The sequence below is a fragment of the Aedes albopictus genome, chromosome 3 (assembly GCF_035046485.1).
Source record: "Aedes albopictus strain Foshan chromosome 3, AalbF5, whole genome shotgun sequence".
In the NCBI taxonomy this organism is placed as follows: Eukaryota; Metazoa; Arthropoda; class Insecta; order Diptera; family Culicidae; genus Aedes; species Aedes albopictus.
The window spans coordinates 257505609-257522625 of record NC_085138.1 but is presented as its reverse complement, the minus strand read 5'-3'; the positions used below and the strand labels follow the sequence as shown (position 1 = coordinate 257522625).

General features: G+C 39.7%; 1 protein-coding gene across 13 annotated transcripts in view; it reads right to left on the bottom strand.

Annotated features, from left to right (window-relative positions):
* The window catches only part of LOC109422356 (heterogeneous nuclear ribonucleoprotein L), a 946335-nt gene that overhangs the window by 212690 nt on the left and 716628 nt on the right, over window positions 1-17017 (bottom strand). For 6 of the 13 annotated variants that reach the window (XM_062860356.1, XM_062860355.1, XM_062860359.1 and 3 more), the window contains exon 7: window positions 15312-15398. In XM_062860356.1, the coding sequence (XP_062716340.1) occupies window positions 15312-15398 (87 nt within the window). Of the gene's footprint in view, window positions 1-15311; window positions 15399-16332; window positions 16449-17017 lie in introns of those variants that run through there. The other 7 variants (XM_062860358.1, XM_062860360.1, XM_062860362.1 and 4 more) reach the window with 2 other exon arrangements.

Sequence of the window (17017 nt, the reverse complement as noted above, 5' to 3'; positions counted from 1 at the left end):
CTTCAAAATGTTCTATCCTCCAAAGGTTTTTGAGGTTTATTGGATAGTTAATGGTTTTAAAATGTTAATCAGAGTCTTAAGATTTTGATTTGGGAACAAATATTGCTGCTATAAAATTCTTGCTTGCAAAATTCCCTGTAGAATTAAGTTTATTATCAAATTGCTTATGAATAGTAGTAAATAATAGTTCAAACAATGGAACAAATTCAGTATTGAACTAGTTTTTGACTAAAAACTATCATTTTTTACTTATAATGTGATTGATTGCATTTTTATAGCATTTCTGTAGTTATCCTCCAAACAGAACCTTACAACGTTGAATTAATTTTGTTCTACGCAGTTGGTCTGATTTTTGGAAAGAGCTTTTTCCGACTATATTTAATAAAAAGTAATACTTTTTTTTACTGTTTCGAAAGATTTTTTTATGATCTTTCGATTAACGTTCTTATTTTTGCAATTAAATGTGTAAAACATCTGGAGGATAACCTTTTGTACTTATCCTCCAGGGAACACTACAACAGGCAATTTATTTTATATGGGGAAATTAATTTTACTCAAATTTCCGTCAATTTCCCCCACATCTAAATATTTTTTTATGCCAAATGATTGGAAATCAATCGATCTATCGTTTAGCGTTTTTAGTTTTACGCTAAAACACCAAAAACCTTTGGAGGATGAGGATCTGTAGTTATCCTCCAGGGAACCTTACAAATGTGCATTTTTTCGTGGAGGATAATTGGAGGATAACTACAGATCACTGTTATATATCAGCAATTTCTTCGAAGATTGGAAGTGAGGACCTCGGAAGAAATAAATACAAACGCGTTGACCGGAAGATTTTTCGAGACAGAATCATGTCGAGTGTGTTGTGGGTTGGCATCTAAGCCAGAAGTGAGATGGGATTGTGAAAAAAGGAGTGTTCACGGTGTGGCTTCGGAGTCATTTGGGCTTTCTATTCCGTAGAATCGATACTTGTTCTGTGGCTTAGTTGGTTAAAGCACCGGTCTAGCGAATATGGAGTCATGGGTTCAAATCCCACCAGAATGCGATTTTTTTCACAAATTTCATCTCTCAATTTGTCAATTAGCAACATTCTGTGCCTTTTTATTACAAGTTTTCCCAGTAGAATCAAATTTTGGTAGACCTCAACTCGCCGTTTTCAAGATTGCTGTAAACTAGAATTATTGCTCCATCTTACCCAATCACTTCCCGAAGGATGTCCATATTAATTTACTCATACACTCCCGAATATTTCACAACTTCCTCCTTCTTTCAATCCTGGATAGAAGTATATTTTATTCCAATCATTCCTTCCGCCGGATGCGCCTGACATAGAGATTTGACTATCGCTTTCTCAACAATCATTAGCATCTGTAAACATGTCCGACCCTAATCCCGTTTCCATTCAAGTGTGGGCAGCACATCTTCCAAACCCCAGAAAATCTCCCATGTTTACACACGCTAGGCAGCAATATCGGCGCTGCTTGGTTCCACCGTCGGAGAAGACAGGAGCTTATAAAATCAAACCGACCAGGACACTAGTTTCGAAATTGCACATACAGGACTAGGCTAGGGTACGGAGTCAGTGAACAAATCCTAGTAGGAAATTTATGAATATTCATTACACTACCACAAGCTCATCGAGAGGAGGACAGAGGATTATCCCTCTTGATGTCTTCCGGCTATACTCCGGACCCCACCTACCCTCGCACTGCTCCAGAAGTAGAACTTCCGACTTTTAAATGAAAATTACAGCCTGTCAAAAGTTAAACGTTTGCTTTACGAACCGGTTGGTCGGTCGGTGATGCCATATGCAGCTCACAAGCAAGAGAATAAGTTTGCGAATGGAAAACCAATGTCCTCTTGGAACTACGAGGGGGATATCTACCTACTTGATAATAATCTGGATTGGCGTTAACTCGAAACCGATATGTACTGGAATTTTGATCTTTTCTTCTGGAGAAGTTTGAAATGGGACACAGTTGGCAAGACGATAAACTCCTAAAGCTGCTGGGATGCATGGAAGAGGAAAGACAGTTCAAGATTCTCGAATGTTGTTGAGCTATGTAATAAGCTATCAATGAACTTATCGATGTTATAGTTTAACCAAACATTTTGATTCTTGAAGGCTCGAAAAGTTGTTGAAAAACGTGCCCGGCAGATGAATAAAAACGTCAAGCAACTCTGTATGTATGATTTCCAACTACGTAAATTCTTCTATAAATGAAACGGATTCTTATTACTCATAGTTTTTCTCAGATAATTGCTCATGGGCGTAGTCAGTGGGGGGCAGGGGCTGTGCCTCCCTCCTCATATTTTTTCTTTTAATTCGTGCCAACTCAAGATTATCAATAATTCAGAGTTCCAAACATTATCTCAGGAAATAAACTATTCTAACGATTTAGTATTTTATTAATAAGTATCAAACTTTTCTCGAAATCGTTTCCGGCATAGAAATAAAAGGACTTTCTAGAACTGCAATAGAGTGTAGTAGCTCAGAATTTACAAATTTTCACTTGTATTCAATTGGAGCAAAGTCATGTTAAGAGCAAAAATTGTATTGGGATTTCATCACGGATTCCTTCAGCGACACCTTCAGAATTTCCTAGGTATTTCTTTAGAAACATCTCCAGGAATTTCTTCAGAAATTCCTCAAGGGACTTCTCCAGGAATGATTCCTTCGTGAATTCCTCCATGGACGTCTTGCGTGGTTCCAGATATTATTTGTTTCAGGGCTTGTTCCAAGAAATGCTACAGGAATTCCTCCCACGATTCCTTCAGACAGCTACTTCTGCAAGGATACATCGATGAATTCCTCCAGGAATATTCCCATATCCTACATCTGTGATTCTATCATGGATTCCTCCAGAGATTCCTTCAAAAATTCCTCTAGGGAAATCACCAGAAGGTTCCTTCGAATTTGTCCTGGGATATCTTTAGAGGTTCCTCCGGTGATTGTTCCAGTGCTTTTTTCGAGGATTCCTTGAAGAATTTCCCCAGAAATCCTTCAAGGTATTTCTGAAGGTATTCCTCCTCAGAGATTTCTTCAGAGATATCTCCATATATTCCTTCAATAATTCTTAGTAATTGCACCAATAACTTTGATCAAAAATTAGCTCATCCAGTATTTTCTTAGAAATTTTGAACAAACTTTAGGAGGCCATCCAAGGATTTCTTCATTGATTCGTTCAGAAGTTACTACTGACATGGAATTTCCTAAGGAACTCCTCATGGGACTGCTTCCGGGATTCCTATATGGGGTTCTTCAGGAAATCCTTCTGTGATTTTCTCTGCAACAACTTCGGGGATTATTTTGAAAAATTCCTAATGAATTCCTTCTGGGATTTCTTCAGAAATTTCCCCAGGAATTAATCCACGACTTCCTCCAGGAACTGTTTAGGGATTTTCTTACACGCTAAGAAAATGTTACTCTAAAATGAGCAAGGTACACACAATTTACAAAATTTTTGTGTTGTTCCACTTTTCAAGCCAAAGAAAATAAGTGAATTTTGTAACCGTGTAGGAATTCCTCTCGGGATTTCTTCCGGAATTCCTTCTGTGGTTTCTTCAGGAATTCCTCCATGGCTTCCTTCAGGAACTGCTACAGAGATTTCTCCAGGAGTTTCTCTACGAACTCTTCCTAGGATTGCTTCAGGATTTCTCCAAGAATTCCTTCTGTGATTTCTTCAGTACTTTCTGCTGGGAATTCCTGAAGAAATTCCTCCATGAATTTCTTCAGGAATTCTTTCGGGATTCCTTCTGGAATTTCCCAAGGGTTTCCTCCGAAAATTCCTCCAGGGATTGCTTGAGGAATTTCTCCAAGGATTCCTTTGCGAATTCCTGCGGAGATTCCTTTAAAAATCTTCCAGGGATTCCTCCGGAAATTCCTTTAGCGATCCCTCCTGGAATTCCTCTGGGATCAAGGGATACCTTCAGGGATTTCTCAAGGAATTCATCCATTCATCTGGGATTTCTTTTTGAATTCCTTTAGTGATTTTTCCAGGAATTGCTCCAGAGATTCCTCCAAGGTTTCCTCCAAAAAATCCTTCATGGATTCTTTCGAGAATTTACGCAGAGATTTCTCCAAGAAAGATTCCTTTAGAGATTCCTTCCTTTCAGTCCTGAGAACCCATGGTGGTGCAGTGGGTCGAACCTTAGAGATTCTTTCGGTAATTTTTCTATAGATTCCTCCAGATATTGCTCTAGGCGTTCCTTCAGGAATTTCTCCAGGCATTTCTCCAGAAATACTTTCAGGCATTCCTCCAGGGTCTCTTCCAGGCATTCCTCCCGGAGTTCTTCCAGGAATTCCGCCAGATTTTTTTCCAGAAATTCCTCCATGAACTCCTTCAGGAATTTCTTCAAGAATTGCTCAAGGAATCGCTCCTGATTTTTTTTTCAGAAATTCCTTCTGATGTTCCTCCAGGAAATGATCAAGACATATCTCCAGAAATAGAAAAAAAATCATTCAGAATTTAATCAAGGAATTCTTCCAAGCATTTCTCAAGGAGTTCATCCAAGAATTCCAGAGACTCCTCCAGAATTCCTCCAAGAATTCCTCTAGGATTTACTCAAAAAAAAATCCTCCAGAAATTCTTTCAGGACTTCCTACAAACATTCCTTCAGAGTTTTCTTTAGAAATTTCTCAAGGAATATCTTCGGAAAGTTCATCAGTATTCCTCCAGAATTTATTTTAGAAATGCCAGGCATTCCTCCAGGAATTTCTTCAAGAACTTCTCAAGTGAGTCCCCCATGGTCATCACCAGATATTCCGCCAGGAATTTTTCCAGAATTTCCTCTAGGCGTTGCTCCAGGATTTCCTCTTGAGATTCTTCCAGAAATTGCTTCAGGGATTTATCCAGGAATTTCTAAAGAGATTTTTCCTGCAGAAATTCTTTCAAGGGTTCCTACAGGAGCTTTTCAAATTTCTCCCAGAGTTCATCTAGGGATTCCTTCAGATTTTCTTCCAAGGATTGCTCCAGGAATTCAATCAGAAATTTCTTCAGGTATATTTTCAAAAACTTCTCCTGGAGTTCCTCCAAAGATTCCTCCAGGGTTTCTTCCTGGCATTTTTACAGGAATTCCTTCTTAGATTAGTTCCAAAATTCCTCCAAGGTTTTTTTACAAGAATTCCTGCAGGGATTCTTCAAAAAATTGTCAAGGGACTCCTTCAGATATCCCCCGAAAATGCCTTAAGCGTTTCTTCCAACGATTATTCTTGGACTTATACTTGAATTTCTTTTGAATTTTGAGTAGAAGTTTCTCCAAAAAATTGACTTGGAATTCCTTCAAGAAATTGTCTAAACATTTTTCAGGAATCCCTCTAACAGTTTCTTCAGGAGGTTACTCAGAGTTTTCATCATGAATTCTTACAAAAAGTCTTACAGGCATTCTTCCAAGCAACACACATATCACAGAAAAGTCACGGCAGCGCAGGTTTTGGTTACACAGAAGTCACTGTGACTTACTATGACCAGTCTTGTAAACATTCGACACTTTTCACTACCTTCATTTCGTTGCCGCAGTAGGGTGTCAGCTTGCTTTGTTACATTCGTGCGCTACCGTTACCTCTTACACACAACACGAGCGGTGGTACGAAGTTCAACAAACATAAAAAAGCGTCAAATCAATATCGTCTGACACGATGACATTTGTCTAATTCAAGCTTTTCGCATAGATTTACAGCCAATTCCGATTATGAATGTTAATATTAGTTTATTCTTGCATGTTGCATTGAATACGACACACCTTTGGCCAACACAGCTCTCATTATGGAATAAGACAGGATAGCCGTGTAGTGGCGGTAGCAGTTACCTCAACTGGCTAAGAATATCACTACGGATTGCCTAATCCGGTGGTAAAAGTCCACCAAACAAGCGATCCCTAATTCATGGTGTTAAGCGTACCGTGCCTAGGAATGAATGGTTAGGGGGGTCTAATAAAAACTTAACCGTGAACGGAGCCTGTGGAGTACCAGGGCACCCTCCAAAGTATGTTGCCCTTACTGTGTTAAACGGAGCAATGACGCAGTGGACCTTATTTGTCTCCGGGATAATCGGCCACTTTTCTTACGTCTCAATTCCGAGGCTTAATAAAAGTGGGTAAATGAAATTTTTTTTTATGGCAGGAATTAAGTTCGTACAGGTAAACCTTCATCACGCAAAAGGTGCTTCTGCTGTGTTGAGTCGAAGGTTTAAAAAAGAAGGACTGGAAGTGGCGCTTATTCAAGAGCCGTGGTCCAACAAACGAAAGATTCTTGGTGTTCTGACACAAAATAGTAAACTATTTTATGATGAGCAACAAGATTCTCCCAGAACCGCTGTCTTAGTACGCAAAACGTTAAAATGCTATCCTATTACAGAGTTTATCAGAAAGGACATTGTTGCGGTCATGGTAGAGGTACCAACCACTAGAGGTAAAACTGAGATCGCTGTGGCTTCAGCTTACTTTCCTGTTGATGTTCCTGAGGTACCTCCTCCTGAGATCGCATCATTTGTTCAATTCTGTAAAGAAAACAACAAATCGTTTATCATTGGCTGTGACGCCAATGCGCATCACACGGTTTGGGGTAGTACGGATATTAACAGTCGAGGTGAGTCACTATTAGAATATCTGTCTTCCAACAATATAGACATTTGCAATAATGGTGATAAACCTACTTTCTCAAATGTAATCAGACAAGAGGTCTTGGATCTAACACTGTGCAATGCTGCAATCTTTGACAAGATCACAAACTGGCACGTGTCAGATGAGATTTCTCTATCTGATCATAAACACATAATCTTCAATTGGAGTGGTGGAGATTACTCTAGAACCGCATTTAGAAATCTCAGGAGGACAAACTGGGATCAATATGTAGAATTGTTGAATACGCATTCATTTACAATGGGAGAAACTATTGATTCAACCCAAAAGTTGGAATCATTTTCTCAAAGGGTAAATGCTTGCTACAACGGAAGTTGTCCCACCATACAATCGTCTTCTAATAGAGACGTGCCATGGTGGAACTTTAACACCCAAAAGGCCAACGTCATTTTTGGCATCAAATTTTCACATTGAAAAATTCATAACTCTGTTGAATTTTAACCAATCGTAATGAAATTTTGTGACAAGATCCAGTTTTTATTCTAGTTTTGATAAAATGGGACAAACAATTCAAAATCCGGATTGTTCCGGAATTATTCCGGATTCCCTTGGGGTACCAACGTTATGCCATTTGGGGTATTTGTATCAAAACTATTTTTTTCTCTATGAAACTACTTTGAAACATTGAGAAAAATTAAAACCTTATCGAAGCTGATTCGATCAGTATTTTTTTTTGAATATTTGGAGTTCCTCTGGATGTTCCTAGACTCTCTGGAAGGTCCCCGGGGGAACCTGTAGTAGAGGCCACTTGAAATTTCACTCCAAATCATATCATGCGACAGCTCTTTCTTCATGATTTTCCGTGAATAGGCTACTCATGGCTATAAAAAGGGTCATCGACCACTATGGCCACTTCCGGAACCTCCGGGGTGCCCTGGCGGAGCCTGTAGTGGAGGACACATACATTTTTACTCCGAAATATACCGTGCGACAGCTCTTTCTTCATGATTTTCCGGGAATAGGACATCCATGGCTGTAAAAAGGGTCAATGGCCACTTTGGTCACTTCCGGAAGCTCCGGGGTGCCCTGGCGGAACCTGCAGTAGAGGACACATGCATTTTTTCTGCAAAATATACCGTGCGACAGCTTTTTCTTCATGATTTTCGGTGATTGAGATTCTCATATCTATGAAAAGGGTCATCGACCCCGTTGGCCACTTCCGGAACCTCCACAGTGCCCTGGCGGAACCTGTAGTAGAGGACACATGCATTTATACACCTAAACATATCATGTGGCAGCTCTTTTTTCATTATTTTCTGCCTGTGGAATTCTTATATCCACAGATCTTTCTTTAAAATTTTCCTGGATAGCAACAGTTTTGTTCCATCGGATGATTCGCATGCGATGACTATGGCTGGAACCGAATTCAATTGAGAATTAAGGAATTTTCGTTGTATTTATGCAGGACAAGTTTTACGTTTTAGTTTCCTCCTTACAAGTACAACGTACACAGCTAGCCGCGTTCGGTAATTTTTACCGAAATCTCAACAGCTGAACGTTCGGTAATGGTATTTTACCGAAATTCTGTAAAAATTACCAAATTTCGGTAAAATGTTATCGTTTATCTGTCAAATTTTAACGAAGTTCGGTAAACGTCACCGAATTTCTCCGATAAAAAAACTTAACGGTTGAGATTTCGGTAAAATATTATCGTCGGTGATTTTTGCTTAGTGTGTATGAAGATGTTTGCAGGGTCTTTGTGTTTACTTTGATAACGAAAGCTGGTTCCGCAAGTTTTTAAGAATATCAGGAATGAATAAAATGATATCCCTACGATACGATTTGAACTGATTTAGATGCTTATTTATTTAAATTGTGCATAAATAGTGAAATTAAAACTGGATAAAATGATTTTGAAAGCAAATTCTGCTGCTTGTTTTGATAACTTTGGAATCTTAAATTCAAACGATGTAATCAAATGTTATCCGATCATCTATTCTGGTCTAAGTAATCAATGATGCTTTTTATAGTCATGTGAATCCTATGCTCAAAAACCTGGAAGAAATAGTTGTTGCACGGTATATATTGAAACAAAAACAAATGTCATCTACAACATGTTCCACCAGAACATCTAGGAAATGACGGAAGTGGTACCATTTGACTTTTCCCATAGCTATGGAAATCATATTCACAGAGAACCATGATGAAAGAGCTGTTGTACGGTATATCTTGAAGATAACATACATGTGTCATCTACTACAGTCGGAACCCGCTCGTTGAGCCACAACCTCCACCCAACCAACGAATTCGATTCGCTAGTTGGGTGAAGTGACAGCAGCACAAGGGGCGTGCGCATTGTTTTTTTTAAATCATGTTTAGGTTGGAAGCAAAAAAAAAATCAATTTGTTATACATTTAGAGCAAAACTGATACGTTTTGCAAGATACATATATGGCCAATGCGAGAAATAATTATTTTCACTCATTTTCAGTCGGTGAAGTGAAAATATAGAAGTTTATGAAACCACCCGGACCAAAAGCAAGCACAAACACTTTCAATGATCGACAAAATAAAGATTGACGATGTTTTGCATTTGTTTCGAAGTAATTGTACATATTCTTTTTTTTTAAGAAATATGAAATAGAAATTTTTTCTCGATTATCAGTAAAGTTTAAGCAACCAAAAACTCATTAGCTCGCCCCTCGGAATTACAGATTGGTTGTCATTTTCAGTTTGACATTGAATTATGACATCCAGGTACTTTTTAGTTGGCTGCCAGCTCAACTAACGGGGCCCCAACTAAAAAGCCACCCAACTATTAAGCCCCCAACCAGCGAGTCATGACTGTACAGGTTTCGCCAGAGCAGTTGACTACTCTATAGCTATGAGAATCCCAATCACCGAAAAGGTGCGAAGAATTAGGATTAAGTTAAAATTCACAAATACCAAAAAAAAAAAAACTAAAAAAAATCACCGAAAATGAGGATGAAAGAGCTGTCGAACGGTATATTTTGAAGTAAAAATGCAAGTATCCACTACCGGAGCGTACGCCTGGACACCCCAGAGGTTCCAAAAGTGGGCAATGTGACCAATGGACCTTGTTATAGTCATGAGAATCCTATTCAGGGAAATTCATGAAGAAAGAGCTGCTGCACGGTATGTTTTGGTGTATAAACGCATGTGTCCTCTACTACAGGTTCCGCCAGGGTACCCTGGAGGTTCCGAAAGTGGCCAACGTGGTCGATGACCCTTTTCATAGATATGAGAATCTCAACCACCGAAAATCATGAAGAAAGAGCTGTCGTACGGTATATTTTGCAGAAAAAATGCATGTGTCCTCTACTGCAGGTTCCGCCAGGGCGCCTCGGAGGTTCCGGAAGTGACCAAAGTGGCCAATGACCCTTTTTACAGCCATGGATGTCCTATTCACGGAAAATCATGAAGAAAGAGCTGTCGCACGGTATATTTCGGAGTAAAATTGCATTTGCCCTCCACTACAGGTTCCGCCAGGGCACTCCGGAGGTTCCGGAAGTGGCCAAAGCGGTCGATGACCCTTTTTATAGCCATGGATGTCCTATTTATGGAAAATCATGAAGAAAGAGCTGCCGCACGGTATATTTTGCAGAAAAAATGCATGTGTCCTCTACTACAGGTTCCGCCAGGGCACCCCGGAGGTTCCGGAAGTGACCATAGTGGTCGATGACCCTTTTTATAGCCATGAGTAGCCTATTCACGGAAAATCATGAAGAAAGAGCTGTCGCATGATATGATTTGGAGTGAAATTTCAAGTGGCCTCTACTACAGGTTCCCCCGGGGACCTTCCAAAGAGTCTAGGAACATCCAGAGGAACTCCAAATATTCAAAAAATTTACTGATCGAATCAGCTTCGATAAGGTTTTAATTTTTCTCAATGTTTCAAAGTAGTTTCATAGAGAAAAAAATAGTTTTGATACAAATACCCCAAATGGCATAACGTTGGTACCCCAAGGGATTCCGGAATAATTCCGGAACAATCCGGATTTTAAATTGTTTGTCCCATTTTATCGAAACTAGAATAAAAACTGGATCTTGTCACAAAATTTCATTACGATTGGTTAAAATTCAACAGAGTTATGAATTTTTCAATGTGAAAATTTGATGCCAAAAATGACGTTGGCCTTTTGGGTGTTAAACTGGATCGCCTTAGAAAATTTTCTCGTAAAATGTTCAATAGAGCGAAACAAACGGGAGATTGGACTCAGTACAGGAAAGCCCTGACTGAGTACAACAACGAAATACGAAAATCTAAAAGAAAGTCTTGGATGCTGACATGTGAAAACATAAACAGCACTCCTGTAGTTGCAAGACTACAGAAAACGCTCGCAAAAGATCATTCAAATGAATTGGGAAACCTGAAGCGCGACGATGGAGCTTTTACCAAAACTCCTCGTGAAACTTTGGATTTGATGATGGAAACCCATTTTCCGGGTTCGGTTCTAAGTGTGGATTCCAATGATACTATATCTCTGGAAGGTGAAGGATGTCCTAGTATAAACTCTTCGGAGTCAACTAGGACAATAAACACCACCTCAGATTTAGCTGATGAAATCTTCACGAAGGCCAGAGTGGAAAATGCAATTAGATCTTTTCAGCCTTTTAAATCTGCAGGAGTTGATGGAATATTTCCAGCACTGATTCAAAATGGAGAAGCGGTGTTGGTACCATCACTAATTGAGATGTTCAAGGCTAGTTTAAGATTGAATTACGTTCCATCAAAATGGAGACTTGTAAAAGTTATCTTTATACCAAAAAAGGGGAAGCGAGACAAGACGCATCCCAAAGCATACAGGCCAATTAGTCTTTCTTCAGTTTTGTTGAAGACTATGGAAAAGGTTTTGAAGGATTTTATCAATTCTTCTTACATAAAAGACCATCCCCTATCGGACTTCCAGTTTGCTTATCAATCTGGTAAGTCAACGGTTACAGCACTTCATTCGCTAGTAACAAAAGTGGAAAAAACGTTTTCAGCAAAAGAAATAGCTCTATGCGCCTTTTTAGACATAGAAGGAGCATTTGATAATGCCTCCTATTCATTCCATGGAGAAGAAAAACTTCGACCAATGTATCATACATTGGATTTATACTGTGCTTGCAAAAAGAGAAATCACCTCTGAGCTGGGAAGTTCTTCTATAACAGTAAGGGCAACGAAAGGTTGCCCTCAAGGAGGAGTCCTCTCACCACTATTGTGGTCCTTAGTTGTAGACGATCTTCTAAGAAGCTTGAAGGAAAAAGGTTTCGAAGTTGTGGGCTTTGCAGACGATATAGTCATAATAGTGAGAGGACTGTTTCGGAGAGAATGCAAAGGGCCCTAAACTATACACATTCATGGTGTATTAAGGACAGACTTGTTAGAATCCCAATATGGCCGCCACAATGGCCGGCTTTGGCACCTACTCACGATTTCGAAAGCACAAATCTCTTCGTAAACAAAACCAGCGCACCTGATCTTCTTATTTTAAGCTTATTACAAGTGAGCAAGAACAGAATAATAAAAGGCACTGTAGTTTAAAGCTTGCTTCTTGAGATTTGTGCGTCTGAAGTTCAGATGCACTGTTGAAGCGGGATCTGAAGACGTTTGTCCTTAAGGAGGGCCTTAGCATCAACCCGTCAAAAGTCGTAATTGTCCCTTTCACTAGGAGAAGGAAGATCAACCTAAAAGCTTTTCGGCTTGGAGGGATACAAATTCATCCTAGTGATCGAGTCAAATACTTAGGTTTGATACTGGATGCTAAACTGAACTGGAATGCTCAAATTGAGTCCGTGATCGGTAAGGCAACAAGTGCGTTCTGGTTATGCTCCAAAACTATTGGCAGGAAGTGGGGCTTGAAACCAAAACTGATAATGTGGATTTATACTGCCATAATCCGCCCAAAAGTGACGTATGCTTCGTTTGTCTGGTGGCCAAAAACGAAAGAGGCTATCACACAAACAAAGCTTGCCAAAATTCAACGTCTTGCGTCCATTGCTGTTACAGGAGCGATGCGAAGCACTCCATCAAAAGCTTTAGATGCGATTCTCAATCTGCTACCTTTGCACGAGTACGTGCAATTAGAAGCAGAAAAGGAATTGCTGAGACTTGAACGAGTTGAAATGTTTATGCCAGGTGATCTTGTAGGTCACCTGAGCATTTCACAATACTTTCAAAATAGGCCAGTATTGAAAATGATTAAAGACTGGATGAAACCTGAGGAGAACCATGATGTTCCTTACAAGTTGCACGAAACAACTCGTGCAGATTGGGAAGTCGGAGGTCCCACTGTTCGTCAAGGGTCAATCAAATTCTATACAGATGGCTCAAAAGTTGGAATAAAAACGGGAGCAGAAATCTACGGCCCTGGAATACAAATTTCAGTGGCGATGGGACACTATCCTACGGTGTTTCAAGCAGAGATTCTTGCTATTTTGAAATGCGCAAATATCTCCCTTGAGAGAAAATACAGATATGCAAATATTTGTATTTTCTCAGATAGTCAAGCTGCACTAAAAGCATTGTGCGCTTACAAATGTACTTCAAAGCTTGTCTGGGAATGCATTCTTTCACTGCGCAGGCTGTGCCAAGGGAATTCAGTAAACTTATACTGGGTTCCAGGTCACTGTGGCATTGAAGGGAATGAAATGGCAGACGAGCTTGCTAAAAGTGGTTCCAATTTACAGTTTGCTGGCCCAGAACCATTCTGTGGTATATCAAACTGTACAATTAAAATGGATCTGAAACGCTGGGCTGAGCAGAGGGTGATATCCAATTGGATGGATGTCAAAAATTGCAATCAGTCAAAACGATTTATAACACCAAATGCTTATAAAACCAAAAAGCTCTTAGAGCTCAACAAGAGAGCTCTATGTACATACACTGGCCTAGTAACTGGACACTGCCCGAGCAGGTATCACTTGAAAAATATTGGCCATATTCAGAGTGATATCTGTTGTTTCTGTAATACGGAACGTGAAACCTCGGAACATCTGCTTTGCAGTTGTGGTGCTATATACACGCGCAGACAAATATTTCTAAATAGTGGTTGCTTGCAACCCAGTGAGACTGGTCTGCAAAACCTGGGAAGGTCTTGGAGTTTATCAATTCCATTGCACCTGACTGGGAGACGACGCGTCGTGGCAGTAGCTGATTACTTGACACATGGTAATTAGCTGGCTAGATGCGAATATCAAAACGGGACATGCCACAAAAGTTCAGCCTATTGGACGCAGTGGCTTAATTTCCCCGACAGGGGAGGAAAAAAAAAAGACTGGAATAACAAAAGCCGAACCGTCTCCGAAAACGCTGTCGTATTGAAGTGCATCCGTTTGACATTTTTGTTTCGTACAGTAGTTTGATTTCTTGTGTGGCGAATGTCAAATGACTGTGATCTCTAACAAGACTGACTATGACTTACTATGAAAATATAAGTACATAAATGCTAGAAGTGCTTTCAGACATTTCTCCAGGGAATCCTGCAGGAATTCACACAGGAAAGACTCTTTCGGAATTCCCCAGGTTTCCCTCATGGAAGGCATCACGAATTCCTCAAGAAACTCCTTTATAGATCCCTCCAGACATTTCTTTTTGTATACATTTCAGCAACTCGTCCAGAAATTCATTCACGATTTTTCCAAGAATTTCATTATTTCTGAGTTCTTCGGAAATATCTTTAGAAAATTCTTTAATAATTTCTCCAGAGGTTTCTTTCAGGAATTTTTACAAAGATACCTCGAGGGTTTCCTCTAGTGATAGTTTCAAGGCTCTTACGTAAACACCTCCAAGAATTTTTGCAAGGATCCTTCTGTATGTTGGGGAATCCCGGCAACGATGTACTCAGAAAAATACAACTGAAGGTTTATTTTTTGGAAAATAAAACTCCACGACATCTCAAGATTGTTAATGAGCAAAGACAAACTGAATGATTAATCACAGAAAGAACTCCAATTAGCCATGGAAAACATTATGTTGACATTTACAAAAAATCTTCGAACGGATTTTCATTATGTCCTACTGGAGAAAATGTTGAAGGAAATCATGAAGGAAGTTCTGAGTTAGTTTTGAAAAGACTTCGTCATTTCCAAAAGGGTGCAGCTATGATTTCTTATGAAAATTTTGTAGATATTAAAAAAAATGTGTTCCAGAAGAAATAATACATGAGTAAATTTTTTTTTTTTTTTGGTTTTTATTAATGTGTATTTTAACTTAAATGCTAATTCTACACTCACATGAGTAAATAAAAATACTCAATTTTCCAGAAATTGGCCACCGCTACCAGCGCTGATTTGTGTAGAACAGGCGATGTTTTCACAACGTATTGTGCAAAATACAACAGCATAACTGCTTACGGGTTCAATAATGCTTTAGGATTTGTAATATAATGCTATTATATTCATTTTCATCGTGTTGAGTTTAGTTATAAAAGTTAGAAGATATATATATTTGCTAATGGTGCTCGCAACCGCGACGTTTCGGTCCGCTTGGGACCTTTTTCAAGGATTTCATAAAGTTTTAACCATTGAAAAGGATCCCAAACGGACCAAAACGTCGGGAATAAATAATCAAAAACTAATGTTTTCCAAGCCATAACAGAATAGGAATGATAACCTTACAAAACTAACAATTGATAATTTTCTCAATTTGTTGAACACAACATTTTGGAACAGTTTCTATCCTTCTCATAATTTCTAATAACTAACATAACCAAGACAATACTCACTGTAAGGGGTCGGCCGTCCGCCGAAGATGTTTGGATCGTGCAGCAACGGGGCCCGTCCGTTGCAGGCATCCTTGGTGACAGCTGCTACTAGGCGCCACGCAGCAATTGACGTCGTTTGGGTGTATCATACAGAGCGGGCGGGAACAGCCAGCACGAAGTGCACACGAAGCCAAGAATCGACGCGATTCGATTCGATTCGATTCGGTTCGAGAGCGGAACACAAAACGAAATAAATAAAGAGAGAGAAAACAGTGTGTTAGTGTGTTTCTGTGTCAGGAAGGAAAGCATTCGAGTACTTATTCGATATTCTGGGTTCGAAAATTACAAAGAAGCAGGCAAGATTCATACGCTAGTTTCGATTACTATTTTTAATTTGTTAACGTATCTAATATGGATCACTAGTTTATAAATATTTTAATTGGAATAGTATTACTGTATATTGAGGAAAATCTAACACTAAATAGACAGAGAGGTGGATTGCAAAAAGGTACATTGAAACAAACAAACTAAGGAAGAGGGAGTTCCGAAACAGCGAAAACAATCAAGGAAAGTTACTCTTTCATCAGTTGCAAAAAACAAAAACCCTAAGGCAAAGACATCTTATCATATTCATTTTCATTCCTACACTCAACGGTAGATGTCCTCCTGTATGTTTGTGGACAAAAACAGCAAAAGTCGTGCGGTGGTTTGTGAGTATCGTTTCATTCTGTTCTGGAGAAGAGTGTCTGAGAGCGAGAGAGAGACAGAAGGAGAGACTCCAAGTGACATATTTACACAGTATCCTACACAATTCTGGCAGTGTTGCTGGTGGTTCGTGTCCGTGGGGGTTAGTACTGGGACAGAACATCGAAAACATTAACATGTTGGTGGTGGCGAACGCATGAGATGTGCGTGTGCGCGTGTGGTTTATCCTCAAAGTCTCTAAACAGGAAACGAACAGCTGTCAGTTTCAGGTAAACGTGTATTACAGATAATGCTTCCGAACGTTTGCCTCCGTTTCGATACAGCGGTACACACTTACCCCGTTTCCGATCGCGCTCTGGCAACACTGAAATTGGAGAGGTACGAGCTGTGATGATGGTGGTAGTGGTGGTGGTGGTGATGGTGGCGCTGCAGTAGAGCGGAAGGCGCGCAATGACAGTCGCAGAAACAAATGATTAACACTTTTGCGTCAGTGTTTTGTTTGGAATGTTAACATTTCTGGGGCGGTATTCCACCTTCACCGTCTATTTTCCCGGCTGTTGTTGTTGTTGTTAATCGCCGCCGTTGTCGTCGCAGTTGATGTGTGTCTCATCAGTTCATCTGTCAATCATCATCCGGCGGTTTTTCGTTTTCGCGACCGTCGTCTCGCGACGACGAATGATGAGCTCCAACGCGCGAAAATGTGACATTTCCTGCACACAGACAAACACAAGCACACTGAATGCAATTTTCTGCTCAAATTTTTGTTTCGGGGATTGATTTGGATTTTGACAAATCTTGGATTTTATTTTTTTGAGTGGGACAAGTTGTGATTGTGTGTGTGACGGTTAGTATCCAGATAGAGAAGAAAATTTTAGCCACTCCTCCTCTCGGCGTAACTGACAGGAATTATTCACTCATCCACGTACATATATGATCAAAGAAGAGACAGATTTGAAGTGTCGATATGGCTTGTTTGTTCTGGTAGTTGTTCTGTGATATGTCAGTTGGGGCTCGTTTGACTC